Source organism: Sporobolomyces koalae (assembly GCF_050403365.1).
Source record: "Sporobolomyces koalae JCM15063 DNA, S_koalae_JCM15063T_v1_ctg47, whole genome shotgun sequence".
Classification (NCBI taxonomy): Eukaryota; Fungi; Basidiomycota; class Microbotryomycetes; order Sporidiobolales; family Sporidiobolaceae; genus Sporobolomyces; species Sporobolomyces koalae.
The window spans coordinates 90,632-106,627 of NW_027481724.1; the positions used below are offsets into that span (position 1 = coordinate 90,632).

The 15,996-nt window shown below is 56.1% G+C and overlaps 7 protein-coding genes across 7 annotated transcripts; 4 read left to right on the top strand and 3 right to left on the bottom strand.

The window, feature by feature from the left end:
- Positions 1 to 85: 85 nt before the first annotated feature.
- On the top strand, positions 86 to 1,728 carry JCM15063_006257 (PCI domain-containing protein; the record flags this gene model as incomplete). The annotated part of the gene is made up of 3 exons (XM_076680875.1): positions 86 to 187; positions 256 to 1,354; positions 1,448 to 1,728. 3 exons carry the CDS (start codon positions 86 to 88, stop codon positions 1,726 to 1,728), a joined length of 1,482 nt encoding a protein of 493 aa, XP_076532021.1.
- Positions 1,729 to 2,385: 657 nt separating this feature from the next.
- On the bottom strand, positions 2,386 to 3,855 carry JCM15063_006258 (uncharacterized protein; the record flags this gene model as incomplete). The annotated part of the gene is made up of 1 exon (XM_076680876.1): positions 2,386 to 3,855. The coding sequence occupies one exon, from the start codon at positions 3,853 to 3,855 to the stop codon at positions 2,386 to 2,388; it is 1,470 nt and encodes a 489-aa protein (XP_076532022.1).
- A 1,454-nt stretch (positions 3,856 to 5,309) lies between these two features.
- On the top strand, positions 5,310 to 7,507 carry VPS17 (retromer subunit VPS17; the record flags this gene model as incomplete). Its single annotated transcript, XM_076680877.1, has 7 exons — positions 5,310 to 5,702; positions 5,766 to 5,796; positions 5,864 to 6,099; positions 6,170 to 6,481; positions 6,546 to 6,767; positions 6,843 to 7,391; positions 7,469 to 7,507. 7 exons carry the CDS (start codon positions 5,310 to 5,312, stop codon positions 7,505 to 7,507), a joined length of 1,782 nt encoding a protein of 593 aa, XP_076532023.1.
- Positions 7,508 to 7,634: 127 nt separating this feature from the next.
- Positions 7,635 to 9,670, bottom strand: JCM15063_006260 (uncharacterized protein; the record flags this gene model as incomplete). The annotated part of the gene is made up of 3 exons (XM_076680878.1): positions 7,635 to 8,863; positions 8,923 to 9,448; positions 9,539 to 9,670. 3 exons carry the CDS (start codon positions 9,668 to 9,670, stop codon positions 7,635 to 7,637), a joined length of 1,887 nt encoding a protein of 628 aa, XP_076532024.1.
- A 158-nt stretch (positions 9,671 to 9,828) lies between these two features.
- On the top strand, positions 9,829 to 12,706 carry SEC18 (AAA family ATPase SEC18; the record flags this gene model as incomplete). Its single annotated transcript, XM_076680879.1, has 8 exons — positions 9,829 to 10,136; positions 10,224 to 10,664; positions 10,727 to 10,884; positions 10,944 to 11,251; positions 11,326 to 11,793; positions 11,874 to 11,955; positions 12,029 to 12,229; positions 12,300 to 12,706. The coding sequence occupies 8 exons, from the start codon at positions 9,829 to 9,831 to the stop codon at positions 12,704 to 12,706; spliced, it is 2,373 nt and encodes a 790-aa protein (XP_076532025.1).
- Positions 12,707 to 12,790: 84 nt separating this feature from the next.
- JCM15063_006262 (SAP18 family protein) lies at positions 12,791 to 13,990 on the bottom strand (the record flags this gene model as incomplete). The annotated part of the gene is made up of 3 exons (XM_076680880.1): positions 12,791 to 13,108; positions 13,183 to 13,863; positions 13,931 to 13,990. The coding sequence occupies 3 exons, from the start codon at positions 13,988 to 13,990 to the stop codon at positions 12,791 to 12,793; spliced, it is 1,059 nt and encodes a 352-aa protein (XP_076532026.1).
- Positions 13,991 to 14,121: 131 nt separating this feature from the next.
- JCM15063_006263 (cornichon family protein) lies at positions 14,122 to 15,130 on the top strand (the record flags this gene model as incomplete). The annotated part of the gene is made up of 9 exons (XM_076680881.1): positions 14,122 to 14,124; positions 14,222 to 14,293; positions 14,358 to 14,389; positions 14,455 to 14,491; positions 14,570 to 14,682; positions 14,754 to 14,821; positions 14,896 to 14,920; positions 15,001 to 15,037; positions 15,107 to 15,130. 9 exons carry the CDS (start codon positions 14,122 to 14,124, stop codon positions 15,128 to 15,130), a joined length of 411 nt encoding a protein of 136 aa, XP_076532027.1.
- Between the last annotated feature and the right edge of the window lie 866 nt (positions 15,131 to 15,996).

Sequence of the window (15,996 nt, forward strand, 5' to 3'; positions counted from 1 at the left end):
ATCCTTTCATCTTTTTAGTCCCCAAGTCTCGCGCTCCTCCACCGCTTCCTCGCACGCCGCCTCGACTCCGCGAACCGCAGTCACCATGGCCCAGCAGAGCTCCAGCATCGTGTTCCAGGACGAGTTCACCCACGCGCACGGCGGCAGCTGCTTCTTTGTCGCGGTCGACCCCAACTTTGTCGCTGATGTACCTCCTCCCTTCTCCTGTTCTCCCCCGGAGAGCCACACGGACTGACACGTGTCCCTCCCTGCCAGGTCACCGACGCGGCTCAGGTGATTGCCCGCTCGCGACCCGAAGCCGAACGCGAATCGTTCGTGTCGACCCTCTCGTCCGCAGCCGAGGCCGCACAGCCGCCAGCACCGCAGGCGCAAGAGGACGAGCAAGAGGGTGAAGAACCGAAGCAGGTTCAAGAGTCCGACGAGACGCGCGAGGCCAAGCGAAATGTCGTCGCCCAAGTGCTCGCCTCTCTCCGCGACACGACCGTCGAGGCCGCCGACAAGGAGTTCGAAGGATTCGCAAACCTCGTCCTGTCTTTCGTCCTGTCGGCGTTCCCGGCAGACCACCCCGACTTTTCCTCCCACATCCTCGCCCTCGTCGATGCGATTGCCCACTCGACCGACCGAACCGCGAACCCGACGCTCTCGACCCGGTACGCAACCCTCGCGAACCTCTTCAACTCGCTTCCTTCGTCGTCTGCTTCGCTCCACCAACTCCGCCTCGCCGTCCTGCTCAAGCTCATCTCGTACGCAGCCCAGAACGACGACTTTGCCGTCATCCAGCCCGCCCTCAACAAGTTCGAGTCGTATCTCGTGTCGTGGGGCTTCGGACCTGGCACTCAAGGCGAGGAAGAGGGAAACGCTGCCGTGTCCCAGATCGTCGAGATCCTCGTCCGCAAGGGCAAACTCGCCGAAGCGCGAACCCTTCTCCTCTCCCACCTGTCTTCCCCCTCTGCCGTCGAGGGTCGATCCGCCACGCCCTCGTCGACCGCGTCTGAACTCGCAAGCTCCCTGATCGCCCTCTCTCTCCACTTGCCCGACGTGTACGACTTTGCCGCCCTCTCGACTGCCCGATTCCCGGCGATCGCGAACCCCTCTTCGAACGAGCTCAAGCAACTGCTCGAGATCTTCCAGAAGGGTGACATTGCAGCGTTCGGTTCCGTCAAGTTCCCCATCTCGGTCGCTTCGCTCTCGCTCGAGCAAGACTCGCTCGACAAGAAGCTGAGGTTGATCAAACTGGCGGAACTGTGCAGCGAACGAGTGGGCGAGACGGTGCAGTACGGAGAGATTGCGCAAGCATTGGATCTCAAGACGGAAGGTGACGATGGAGAGGAAGTCGAGACCTGGGTTATCGATGGTCAGTTTGCTTTCCCCCTCTTTCTCTCGCTTTCAGTCGTTTCGATTGTCTTCTCACACGTAATTGTCAAATCTTTTTCTTCCGCGCGAATAGCCATTCGAGCGTCGCTTCTCGCCGGACGACTCTCGCAACCAACTCAATCCCTCTCGATCACTCGAGCACTCCCACGTTCATTCGAATCGAAACACTGGACCGTGATCGAACAACGTCTGCAATCGTGGCGAAAGTCTCTCGACTCGATCTTGGCTTCGACTCAACGAGGACTTGGTGGAAACGCTTCAGTGGGAGGAACCCGAAACGCTTCGAACGCTCGTGGGGATGAGAGCGCCATCGAAGTTGTCAACGGTCAGCAGCAAAAGGAGGAAGAAGCATGAACTGGGAGCGCTGTCAACGCATGAAGGACTTCAAGGCGTTTCTTTGTTTGTTTTTTTCTTTTCCCCGAAAAAATTCTAGATGTTTCCGCTAGTAGAAAACTGGCGTGCGCTACTAGAGCCTAGGAGGGCATACTTTCCACCTTCCAATGTTCTTTTGTATTAGTATAACCTCGTATCATCGCTGTCTCCAGACTGAAGCAGCGCAGTTCTTTCACATATGACCGAGCTCCAAAGGGCATCGCTTGCTCGACCACTTGTCGCGAGTCCGTGCTGCATCTGCGCTGTCAGAAGCGAGTTACAGTGGTTGATGGTTTCGCCTCCAAGCGATAGTAGCATCAAACAGAGGACTTGGCGTCCGTTGGACTGGGTACTCTCGCAACGGAAATCTAGACTCTGTATTCGCTGAACCGATGTAGCAGACGATTTGGGCATGCGGATTGGAAATGATTACAACAAGGCTTCTCGGAAGCATGATAATGATGAGTCGTGCGAGTAGGGAGTGGCGCAGAGAGCCAGTGAGCTGAATGCTACAAGAGATGACAGAAGCTAAATCACGCGCCTCGGCCGCCCCTTGAGGGACTGCCAAGGATCCCGGAAAAGAGTGGAAAAAGTAAACAAGAAGCGAAAGACGAAAGACGAAAGAAAAGACACCCAGTTTCACGCGCCCAAAATCCCGACCACGTCCTCAAAGCTCAATTTCCCTTTTGTGTGACCTGCACCAACACCGTTCCTGCCCTGTTTGCGGTTCATACGCTCTTGCATCTCGCGATGACCCCAGCCCAGCGAAGGGGTTTCGAGTTGCACGCAATCGAGGGATTCCGACAAGAGATCGTCCGAGGGCGAGGACGGATACGAAGAACACAGTTGTAACATGCGCAGCCCGACATCCGAGACGGCCTGTTGTTGCTGCTGTTGCTGTTGTTTGCTGCGCATTCGTGCCGCTCGACCGGTTGGGGAATCGTCTTCTTCTTCGAGATCGTCGTTGTATGCACTGGGGTTTTGAGGGTAGTTCGAACGAGGGGTCGAGGGTGACGACACGCCATACTGCTGCGTCGGAGTACGCAAGAGTTTCGAGTCTGACGAGAGCGCGAGCGGTGTCGTGGCGAGGTAGGAGGAATAGATGTCGGACATTTCGAGAGGTGGTGAAGGCGTCGAAGGTCGAGGAGGGTCTCCCGGTGCGAGAATGACAGGAGTCACCAATTGTGGTGTCGATGTTGGGAACGATGCAGAGACAGGTGAAGGTACCGAGGAGATGGACGAAACTGAAGACGACAGGGAGGGAGTTTCGGCACGTTTCGACGAAGAGTACGAGGACGAGGCCTTGTGCGCGCCCACGTCGGCTTTCGTCCTCCACAGTGATCCTTTCTTCGAGCCTGTCGACCCTGCCGAGCTGATTGATTCGCCTTCTCGTGCCCTCCGCCGGGCGACGGCTCGTTCGCGCGCGAGGTTCGCTTGTCGCTCCTTCTCCCTCCGCACCTCTTCCCGCTCGACTCTTCGGTAGTGACTCTCGCCCGACTGACTCGCCGCACTCCCCGAGGATCCCGAGAGAAGGCTTGCTCGATCTGAATCCTCGGCGCCTGAACTCGCGCCGCACAGCGCGTTCAACGCGTCCTCCTGCGCGCACACTCGAGAGCAGTAGATCGAATCCTCTTCTGCCTCCTTGCCACAGAAGCATCGGTCGAGAGTTGGTGGCAATGATGCGAGGAATGCCGAAAGATCCATCGATGTAGTCGCGTTCGGTTTGCGAGGCGATGGACGCGAAGAGACAGGGGCGAACGAGGCCGACGAGCGGTACCGCGTTCGTTCGCGCAAGTGCTGGTTCGAGTCGCGTGGCAGTCGAGGAGGGGACTCGCGCAGACTGGAGCTTGCGGTCGTGAGCGTCTCGTACAGGTCCTCGAGCACGCTGCGGTCGTCTTCGTCGTCGTCGTCGTCTTCGTAACTGCAGTAGCTCGACGTGTAGCTCGTACGCGATGACCTGTCCGAGATGGAAGAGGTCGTGTCGATCGACGCGGTCGACGAGAGCGAAGGGTTCGCGGCGTGTCGGCTGGTGGTGGCAGTACTGCTCGCGCTCGCGGATGGGAGAGAGGGAGTCGAGTACGAGAAAGCGGGACCGAGGGTGGTGTCCATGACGGGATCAAGCAGTCGAGAACGATCCCTGCTGTCGAGAATTTCGAACCAGACTGGGTCAAGTGCGAAGACGAGTACTGCAACCGACGCGTCGACTCGGACGCCTCTCGCGAAGAATTTGAGCAGCGCGCGCGCGTCTGTCTCGTTTGTTTTTCTTCCTCGGGGGAATGTCGCTCGGTCGGTCTGTCAGGTTCGAATATTGGCGAATTCGAACCGGGAAAACCAGTGGTCAAGGGAGGTGGCGAAGGACCGAAACAGCTGCGACACGGGCAAAATATCGAGGTTACTGCGGACGCGCAAATTACAATGAATCCGAGAATCCCGGAGCTCGCACTGTACCGGCAACGTCAGTCCATTGCTCTCGCGCTTGTATGAGTGGCGCCGTATCCTCAAGACCTGGCCGTGATTTTCCAGCTTAGTTCAAGCTCAAGTGCTCGGGGGCTCTGTGAAAGGCTCTGACGATCGCAAAATCGGCTCGAGACTCTGTCGAGGCATTGCGCACAAGCCTCGGATGGGCTCTGAATCTCAACGCGGCATCAGAGAGCACTGGTCGCGTGTTTATACACTGTACATCCATCGAATATGAGGGCGTCGACTTGCGATCGAGCTCTGGTCGAGCAGCGGAGTAAACTGCGCCGGAGCTTGGAACCCCAAATCGAGGGGGACCATACGTGGGGCGCAGTACAGAGCTCGTTCGCGCGAGGAATGCTTGCAATAAATGCATTGCGGGCGATCTGAAGCAGCTCGGTGCGGATACATTTCCCCGGAGGTATCGAAAAAGCTCTCTATACAGTAGCGGCATCAGATTTTCTAAACGGCGCAACTCTTTTCTGGAGGGGTGAATCATCGCCTGTCTAGGTGCAGGCTGGCGGTCTGCAAGATTACTACTGCGAGATCGCTGGCTGAGGTGTCGCAGTGGCAGGACCCTAGAATATCAGCTGCGAAGTTCAGAATGCGCGGCAAACGACTGCATCAGAGCTCGAACAATACGCACAGGCGCCTTGTACAACGCATCGCCGCCTCATGCAGTCAGTCGAGGCTTGTGGAAAGTGAACAACAAGGTCAACAGCGTGAGAATCCCACAAGAAGCGCGTGAGTACGCTACTTCGTGAACTTGCACGTTACCGTACAGAGGTCACGATTGCGTTGTCATAGTGGAGGACATGGACGTGCAGCAGCATACTCGGGGGCACGAGCAATGGACAGCATGGATGATATAGCGACAGAGGGCGTAGGCGGTACAGCCTCAACTTGTGAGGCTCATACTGATAGTATAGTAGAGTAATCGACCTTGGCGTGTCAGGTCGAGTGCATCTGAGAAGTGGAGAGCGACTATCCGCACATTGATCCGGGGCAAGATCCAAGACCTTCGGATCAGTGCTAGCACTCTCACGCCGTTGCTTTGACTACTGCCGGCTGATCATTCCATCACCGGATCGCAAGGCTCTCGGCATATGTCAGACCCGCTCAATCCGTTCGGATCGCCTCCACTCGTCACCGCTTCGCCGTTTCAGGATCCCCACTCCGGTCCGCTCTCGACCGCATCGAACTCCCATGATACGCCTGGAAACTATTTGAGCGACGCTCAGGCAAGCCCAGACGGGTTCCAGGGAGCAGCATGGACCGCAGGAGGAGCGAGAGACATCATGACGCCCCGCGACGCGCGAGTTGACAGCCCTCGCAGGAGAATCCCGGACGACGAAGACGACTACGGCAGCAACAGAGCATCCTCTGGTGGTGTCGAACCCTCGGTACCCGCGAAACAGCCAGAGGCCGCGTTCGTCAGGATCCGCATCACTGGTATCGACCGCAACAGGCGCGACATGTACATCAAGTTCAATGCCGAGGTGAGTGCTCACGACGAGCAGTTATCACCAGAGGCAGGACTGACACGCAGGATCGTTTTCTAGTCCAACTTGCCAAGTTTCCGCAATTCTACTTGCAAGTCGCATCCGCTTCGCTTCTCGCTCTAGACTGTACAGCTGATTGTGCCCTCACACGACGACAGATCGCGCAGTGTCTCGCTCCTACACCGAGTTCACAGCGTATCTCTCCGCTCTCTCAGTCACGTGTCCCCAGTCCATCATGCCCGCCTTGCCTCTTCCCCAAACTTCTGCCGCGAGCGACGAAGAAGACGATCGGATACTCAAGCAGCAGTACCAGAAATGGGTCGTCAGGCTCATGCAAGACCAGGCGGTCGTGCGTGACGAAGAAACAAGGAGTTTCGTCGAGAGCGACTTTGGCGTGAGTCGAACCGTTTTCCCTTGATTGTCCATATCGTGCTCGCCTCGCTGAAATCCCCCTCACGTAACAGTACACGCCGAATCACAGGAAGAAATCGGCCACCTCGTTCCCGTCATTCTCTCGAGCTTCAAAAGGTGGCGAATTGGACGATCCTCTCACCCTCTCGAAAATCACGATGGCGCGTTTGGAGACAAATTTCCTCGATGCGTCAAAGACGGTCGAAAGAGTCTCGAAAACTCGGCGTCAAGCTGCCACGTCGGTGAACGAGTTGGGCGATCAAATCAACACGTTCGCGATGAGCGAAACGTATCCACCGCTTGCAAACGCTTTCAAGCGTCTGGCAAGGACGATGAAAGTCGATGCAGATCTCTTGGCTGTTCAAGTGAGTGAAACCGAATGTCTCTGTTCTCTTCAGAGCCGTCTCGGTACTGATTTCAATCGACCAGTCGATCAATGAGCTCGTCCACCTAGGAGACTCGCTACTGTACCAGTCGTCAAACGCCAAATCTGCCAAGGAAACGCTATCGAACCGAGATTCTGTCTCGGAGGAGCACCGTACGGCGGTCAAGACTACGATTCAGAAGCGACGCAACATTGAAAAGTTGCGCAGTAGCGCGAAAGAGCTACGGAGCGACAAGGTTGATGAAGCCCTCGAAGAGCTTGACGAGGCAAGTTTTCCAAAGCTCATACTGATCCCAATTGAGCAATTTGGCCTAACTCTCTGCCAACTTTTGGAACATTAGGCGAAACGGTACGAGACGTTGCTGACGGCGCGACTCGCGGCTATCTCGTCTTCACTCTCTCCATCTCTCGCACGCCACTCTGTACAAACCCATTCGGATCTCTTGTCGACTCTCGTCGATCACGCCAAGAGTAACCTCGTGTACGAGAAGCAGCGATTGAAGGAATACGAGACCCTCCGGACCGAGATGAAGAACATTCGCAAGCTCGAAGCAGGAGTCGTCTACCATGTACACAACCAGCAAACAGGAATGACGAGATCGACTTCCTCTGCTACTGTACCGGGTTCGCACGCGAGGCATCCAACCTCGACCGCTCAATCGTCCGCCATGTCGTCTACGGTCTCGAACTCTTCCTCGACCTCGGCCGCAACCCAGTCGGGGTCGTCACGAGGACCTTCTCTTGACCCACTCGCCGCTCACTCGGGTCCAATCGAGCCGGGTGCAGGGGTCCGAGACTTGAGTAGCATGGCACAGAAAGCGCAGAAACGTTCGGTCAGGTCCATGGCTAGTTCGGTCGTCGTGGAAGGAGATCGAAAACAACGAGTTGATGTGAGTTTTTCCCTCGACACCAAATTTCCCCTTGGAAACTATCTCTCTCGCTGACGGGTAATTCTGTGGGAAAACAGGCGAGGATGGCAGCTTCCATGCTTGCGAATGGGTTCTAAGCCAATTTTTTCCTTGTTCTGAGTGCTATGTCTTTGCCATTTGCAACAATAAATGGCTTTCAATGCAGCAAGATCCACGCGAGAATGCAAGAAACAAATCCAGAAGAATTACATGTGTTTGTGATTTTCAAGACAAGCCATCTAGTTCTTTGCCGACTTGATTGGGAGCCTTCACCGTCGGTCCAATGTTCAAATTGTCTTCGTTCAAATCCAAAGCTCTCTCAACGGCCGAGGAAGTGTCTGGTAGTGGTAGTGGGGCGGGAGATGCTGGAGTCGCAGATATCGAGTCATCGAATCCCCAATCATTGTCATCTTCCTCTTCCTGTACTACCTGCTCTTGAAGAGCAGGAGCTCCTGTCGGTATCCGATCCGAATCGAGTTTGGGTGAAGAAGATGTTGTTGGAGAGAGTAGCCGAGGTGAAGATACTCGTAGTTCTGGCACGGATGCTGGGGGTGGAGGCGAAGACACTGAGAATCCCCAATCATCGTCATCGTCTTCATCTTCGTGGACCTGCTCGGTTGCTCCTCCTTCTCCTCGTGGGTTGACCGTTCCGTCGTCGTGTTCCTCCTCTTCGAGATCGATCAGTGAGCTTGGACGAGGAGCTGGTGGAGTAGCGAGGGCGGTAGGTAATATCGCGTCTGCTATCCGTGGTGGGGACGTGATCGAGTCGTTGAATCCCCAATCTTCCTCCTCTTCGGCTTCGTGCTCGTATACATCTTTTGGTTTATCGGCAAAGGAATCCTTCTCTGGCGAGTGCAAAGGCAAGGTGGAGGAGAGTGCCGGACTCGGAGCCGAGTTGGGCAGGGATCTAGTAGTCGGAGGAGGGGATCTCCGTAACTTTTGTTGCCCTGTCGTCTTCGAAGGAAGAGTAGGCGGAGTGGTGGCTAATGGATGACTTGGATGCGGTGGCGATGTCGAAACGACTTCGTGGGCGTCCTCCTCAAGGTCTGAAGACGCAGACCAATTCTCACCCCATCCATCATCGTCGCCGGCCCCCTTCTCGTGCGGAGGGTTCGGAGCTTCTGAAGATGGAGGATATGCATGCTGGATTCGAGGTTTCGACGACAAGTGATCCGGGATGGTTCGCAGCATGATGGGGGAATCCATGTCGAACAAGAGTTCTCCTCCCGACCCTCGTCGCTTGCTGTCCTCGTCCTCGTCCCCACCCACCGCGGACCTCGCGCTCTCGTGTTGGGGCGACCCTCGCTTTGGTGGTCGTGCTCGTTCCGCATGAGTTTCGTCGTCTTCGTCGTCCGAGGTCGATTCGAGGAACCCTCGCCGAAGTGATTCCTCGTCGGCGTTCTGTACCAACACGCTCGGCGATGCTGGATCTTTCGACCGGATGATCGAGTCGACTGGTGTGCGATAATTTCAGTCATGAGTTTGGTGCAAAAGAGACAAGGACGGGACGCACCCATGAGGAACTGAAACAGGTTCATGACGAGAGGCAGGATCAACATGACGATCACGACCTGAGCCTCTTCGTTCTCGATCCAGCTCAAGCCCCAACTCATGCCGTCCTCGAGCTCGGGTGCGATCCAAAAGATGACGAGGACGGCGAGTTTCATGACGGCGAGACACGCGACGTACACGGCGGCCTGTTCGGCCCACAGCGAGAACGAGAACGGGGTGCCGTAGAAGCCCGTCTTGTACTCGGGTTGGTGGCGCTGCATGAGTTGGGTCGAGTACTGGAGGAGAAAGTAGATCAAGAGGACGCCGAGGGTCGTGTCGATGAGGATGTTGAGCGCGTAGAGCGAGCACGGGTTGTCGGAGCGGTTCGTCGCGATCAGGTCACTAATCGCGACGTTGCTGAGGTGCACCGCAAACTGGCCGACGACCTGCTTCGAGACATCCGCGAGCCAGATCTTCCACTTGCGACGGGGTTTCTCTCGCATGCGCTTGATCACGAGTCCTCCGAGCACGATGACTCCCATCACGCCCTGCCGATGCGCGAGTATAAGCGAACCATTCGAGAATTCGTGAGCGCAGTGCTGCAGACCGCGATGGGCGCGCTGTGCAGGAGAGCTCACCTGGACTGCGAGTGCTACCGGGCCGAGGAGCTTGCATCGGTCGAGGTCGACGTCGTCGCTCGGCAAGAGTTCCTCGATGAGTGGAGCGGTTGCGTTCAACCCGAGCCCGAGAGGCGCCAAGAGGTCGGCCATCCTCGCTGCACGGTCCAGTCGAGCGTCCACTGGGGGAGCTGGCGCAGAGGCACACAGAGGATCAGGCTGTAGGAGGTGATCCGAGGAGAGTGTTCGTCATGAAACCTCGCACCTTCGCGTCTCTGCACCGTTCATCCCGGTACTCACGTTCTACCACCATGTCGTGGTTCAATCGCCAGGATCCGCCGCCGCAACAATCCGCGCCGTCTGGAGGCTACTCGCAAGTGCCGCGTTCGGCCCCTCCTCCTCCTCCGACCCGCGTTCCTGCTCCCCAGGCCGCACCTCGCTCCCACCTCCCAACCGGATACGATCGCACCCCTCAACGCGCGTCTGGGTCACGTCAATTCGCAGTCGTCGAGGCGCCGAGTCCGTCCCACGCGCTCTCGAACCGGATCGTCCTGAACCAACAGGACTGGGCCAACACTCCCTATGTCATCATCAAGGGCCAATACGTCTACGCAACCATGTCAGTCATCCCCTCCCCGAAGAGCGCATCCACCCGCGTGGGTCGCAACTTTCGGCACTGACCCCGCATGTCGCGTCCTCTTGTCAGGTTCGATGCAGCGATCCGACCAGGGACGATCGGAGCCGCTCGACTCGTGCGTCAGTACGCCCAGTTGAGTCAAAGCGGAGACGTGGTCGACGTCGAACCGTTCGACCCGAATTCGATGGGCTCGAGCGTCTACCTCGCTTCGATGGACCTCGAGGTCGGATACTGGTTCGAGAAGAACGCTCAACCTACCTCGTACTCGGCCGACGAACTTCAAGCCGTGTTCGTACGCGCGTACGAGGGACTCATCTTCACCTCGGGTCAACCCCTCGTGTTTGACTTTCATGGTCAGAACCTGCGCGCGACCGTCCGCGGCGTGCACGCACTCGAACTCGATGGCACTCCGGGTCAAGGCTCCAAGACGGGAATCCTCACGAACCAGACCGAAGTCAACTTTGTCAAGGACCCAGCTTCAGCGATCAAGATCAAATCCTCGGCAAAAAAGTGAGTTGTCTTGTGTTCGACACAATCGTCCATTCCTGAGGTTTCTGACCTCGGTTGTGTAGACCTCCACCCAACGCGATCCTTGCACCCAACTTCAAGTTTGAAGACATGGGCATCGGTGGACTCGATACCGAGTTTTCGGCAATCTTTCGACGTGCATTCGCCTCGCGCATTTTCCCGCCTGGCCTCGTCGAGAAACTTGGTATCCAACACGTCAAAGGTACGCCGTGACAACAGAAGCCCCTAGCCTTGAGCTGATCTCGTCCTCTCGAAACCCAGGTATCCTCTTGTTTGGTCCACCGGGAACGGGCAAGACGCTCATGGCGCGACAGATTGGCAAAATGCTCAACGCGCGCGAACCCAAAATTGTCAACGGACCTGAAATCCTCAACAAGTTCGTCGGTCAGAGTGAAGAAAACATTCGCAAGCTGTTTGGTGATGCCGAGAAAGAGTACAAAGAAAAAGGCGACGAGTCGGGTTTGCACATCATCATCTTTGATGAACTCGACGCGATCTGCAAACAGCGTGGATCGACCAACAATGGTACTGGCGTGGGCGACTCTGTCGTCAATCAGCTTCTTTCCAAGGTAAGAAAAAGATTTGCCTCGTGACGCCCCCGGAATAGCAAAACCTGAGTCGGATCACTGCTCAACAATGCTAGATGGACGGAGTCGACCAATTGAACAACATTCTCTTGATCGGAATGACGAACCGAATGGACATGATCGACGAAGCGTTGTTGCGACCGGGTCGACTCGAAGTCCACATCGAAATCTCGCTGCCCGACGAGAGCGGTCGAGTTCAAATCCTCACGATTCACACCTCCAAGATGCGACAGAATGGAGTCATGGGTCGCGATGTCGACCTCGCCGAACTCGCTTCCCTGACAAAGAACTTTTCGGGAGCCGAGATCGGTGGTCTCGTCAAGAGTGCAACTTCGTTCGCGTTCAACCGCCATGTCAAAGTTGGCACGCTCGCGGCCATCTCGGACGACATTGACCAGATGCAAGTCGTCAGAGAAGATTTCATGAACGCGCTCGACGAAGTGCAACCGGCGTTCGGAGTCAACGAGGAGGAATTGCAACAAGTTGTACAGAACGGCATCATTCACTTTGACAGTCACATCCACGTCAGTTGGTTGCCCTCCCGGCTTGTTGCGCGTCCCCGAGTCCGAACCCGCAAACTGAACCGTTCGATTCCGTGTGACAGAACCTGCTGCGAGATGGCAAATTGCTCGTCGAGCAAGTTCGTACGTCTGAGCGAACTCCTCTCGTGTCGGCGTTGCTACATGGTATGTTGCATTCGATTCTGGCTCGGACCCCCTTGTCGCGAGATTGACCTTTGTCTCTCTGCGTGTGTTTTAGGTCCTCCGGGTTCTGGTAAAACGGCTCTCGCATCGACGATTGCCATGTCGTCAGGGTTCCCCTTTATCAAACTCGTGTCGGCAGAGAACATGGTTGGGTTCTCTGAATCGCAAAAGATCAGCTACTTGAACAAAGTGTTTACCGACAGCTACAAGAGTCCGCTCAGTTGTATCGTTGTCGATGGGCTCGAACGCATCTTGGGTGAGTGGACACTGCATTGCTTTTTTTGTGTCCATGTGTTGAAAACTAACTAACGTAACAAACTATCAAGATTGGGTCCCGATCGGTCCACGATTCTCAAACGGAGTCTTGCAAGCTCTCATGGTCCTCCTTGGCAAAAGGCCTCCGAAAGGTCGACGACTGTTGATCCTGTCGACGACTTCGAACCGTCCCATGTTGTCCGAAATGGATCTGATGGATTCGTTCACTTCGAGCCTCCTCGTCCCTTCGATCACGACCCTACCCCAACTGAATCACGCGCTGGCGGAAATGTCCTTGTTCCGATCGCAAGCCGACTTGGACCGTACCATGTCGCTGACGCAACAGGCTGGACTCGGACAAGATGGCAGACTGCAAGTCGGGATCAAAAAACTCGTTGGAATCGTCGAGATGTGCAGACAAGAGAAGGAGAGTATGGGTGACAAACTCGTCAGCGAACTCGTCAACTTGCAGCTCTAAGGAACCTCTGTCGTTCGTTTCACACGTGTTTTGCAATTTCCGTTTTTATTGTTGTACAAATCTGCCAAGCTACATCGCGTAGAACTAGTCGCGCATATCGACATCATCGTTGTCGGCACCTGTCGTCCGCTTGAGATGCGGTGGTGGAGATCGGCGCGGAGGCGGCGAGAGGGACCGTCCTCGGGATTGACCACGAGGAGAACGAGCGGGAGATCGAGAGCGTTGACGAGATTGTGATCGATCACGACGTTGATTCGGAGCTGGAGACCTCGCGCGAGAACGAGAACGAGAACGAGAACGAGAACGTGAACGTGAACGGGGTCGAGGCTGACGACTCTGAGCGGGCGACAGCGATCGCGAATCCCGCCGGGACCTCCGTAGTCCTTCTCCGTCGGTGCGATACTGATCAGGCGATCGGCAACCAGGGATGAGAACAAAGGACAATCAAGGTTGTTGACAGCCGATTAGGAACTCACGCTTTGTTCCGGACGCGCCTGGTTGCGACGATTGCCCCAACCCTGATCCGCCGGTACCGGTCGACCGTTCCCTGCAGGTGCAAGTCGTCCTCCACCCCTACCAGCGCTGAAGCCGCCTCGGTGTTGGCCCCACCCTTCACCCCTCGCGGCGCCTCGAATCGAAGTCATTTCTGGTCTCGCGCCCGGAGGTCCAGCCAAGGTGCTCCGGGGACCATTGGGTCCCGTCAAGGGCGCAAACTGAGGTCCGTTCCCCGGGCGAGTGCGGTCGGCAGGTACGGCTGGGGTGGGGCCAGGGAGGATGAACGCGACGTCGACAAAGTCTCCGACGACGTACTTGGCGTCGGCGAGAGTCTTGTCGATCGAGCTGGCGCCGCGGCGGTGGTCGCCCCGACTCGGAGTGGGCGAGGTGAGGTCTTTCGCGGTGATGTGCGCGAGGTCGTTCGAGGTGTACTTGTCGAGTTTCGGGTCCCAGAAGACGAGTTTGAGCGAGTACTTTGCGAGCGAGTTGCTTCGCAGGTGGGGCGACGCATCGCGCAGGCTCAAGAGGATCTCGCGCAGGGTCGAGTCCCTCCAGACGTACACTTGCAACTCGTGCGTGACGGGCAGGCTGCCGGCGGCGAACGCCGAATCGGGGTGATGGTGCGGCGAGTTGACAAACACTCGGAGCAGGGATGGGCAAGTCTGCGGGCGTAGGGAGGAGTGAGTGAAGTGACCTCGAGCCGCACACTCGCACACCGGGACCGCGCACCTTTTCACGATCGACGCGTGGAGTACGCGCAGGCGCTCGCGTGGGAGCATAGCGACTCATACTCGTGTGAGACAGTGCCGATGGGGTCGGAGTAGGAGACGAGATGTTTCGGCGTCGTTGCAATCGAACCCGAACCCGTCGCACTCGGTCTCTCGCTTACCATCTTTCACCAACCCTTGTAAAGACTCATCATGGTCAGTAGACAGCTCACTGCTCGTAGCCGCCTCGCGCGTGCGGATCCAACCCGGTGCTGACCTCGCTGTCGCAACTCGTTCGTCACTCGCACATCAGTCGGGCGAAGCGTGGCTCTTCCTCTTTGCGGTCATCATGGCTGCCGTGCTCCTCTTCACTTCCGTCTTCTTTGTGAGTATTTCCCCCTCCTCGACGCGGGGTGCACCGAGGATCTGACGTTGGCACTGTGCACCAGATCATCATGTTCTCGGATCTCGAGTGCGATTAGTGAGCCTCCCTTGCCGCTCTATCAACATGACGACTTTGGAACTGATCTCGATCGACTCTGACAGCCTCAACCCGATCGACCTGTGCAACAAATTGAACCAGGTGCGTCCCGTCTAGTCTCGGCTGCGGCCTTGAGGAAAACGAGCAACCCTGAACCCTGTTCCTGCGGTATCGATACAGTTTGTTCTACCGGAAATGATTGCCCACGCTTTCATGACTGCAACCTTCCTCCTCTCGTTCCAATTCATCGCTTTCCTCCTCAACGCTCCCCTGCTTGCCTACAACGTCAACAAGTACGTCCTTTCGCGTGTTCAGCTTTTCAAACTTCAGTACTCACCCAAATTACTTCTCACCTCGTGTGTAGGGTCGTCAACCGCAATCACATGTTTGACGCGACCGAGATCTTCCGGACATTGAGCCAACACAAAAAGGGTACGCTTTCTTCCCTGTCTGAATTCTGCGCCCAAGTACTCTTTGTACTGACGAGTTGTCCCTTGGCGCCTCAGAATCTTTCTACAAGCTCGGATTCTAGTACGGCCTTCATGCTCCCACTTTCCACCCGTTGTCGGAACGTGCTGACATTCTCATTTCCGCTGTAACCTTCTCCGCAGCCTCGTGTTCTTCTTCTACGCGTTGTACCGCATGATCGTACGTCTCTGACTCTCTCGAACCGCTCTCGCTTGTGTGCTGACCCCCTTTTGCGCTGCGCTGAAACAGCTTGCTCTCGTCGCCGAGGATTAACAAGTGTCGGTATCGTCAATTTGGCCGCAATAAAAAGTCGGCGCGCCAAAAGAGTAGATAGAAATACGCGAGAGATTTGATCAACCCTCCACAAGTGTTGCTCATTTTGGTGCCGGCCGGAGCAAGGAAGGAGGAGGGTCGTTTCGACCCGTGTCGTTTTTTAAAAGTTTTCGTCGTTTTATGAAATACCCCGAGCTACACACTTTAGTTGCCCATTTCAACTTTGCGAGAGAAACGAATGCCTCGTCTGTCACCTTTGCTTCCAGGGCACGGGTCGTTCGGAAAATCGACTTGTCACCAAGACGTCAACAGCTCGTCGAGAGTAGTCGTTTCGCCTCACCTACTTCAAAGCTTCGAGCTGTCTCGAACGCATCCAATCATGACTGCAGAGAGAAACCGCCACAAGAAACGGACAGCACGAGCAAGTAGAGGCACCAAGAGGCCGTCTCATCGCGAGCGGAAAGCAAAAAAGCAGTAGGTGAATTTATTAGCAAAAGGAGATTTTCCCCGACGGGGAATCGAACCCCGCTCGCGGCTGTGAGAGAGCCGAATCATAACCACTAGACCATCGAGGACTGATGTTTGAATAAAGGTAATGCCTTATATATCGTATTTACCTAACGAGCGTGTACGTTCGCAGGCACATGCGTGTCGGGCCTGATGGAGCATGTGGCATCTCTCGAGCTTGCTCGAACAAAGGCGCAGCCTGACAACGATTTGGCGCGTGTTCAAGCAAAGATCAAGGTGTTTCGCGGTTCTTTGACGGTCGGACCCGGGCAGCGATGGAAGGTTTGGCGAGCATTCAAAGTTTGTATGATTATATACGCAATGTTACTTCGCCACACTATCGAAATTGGCCAGATGCC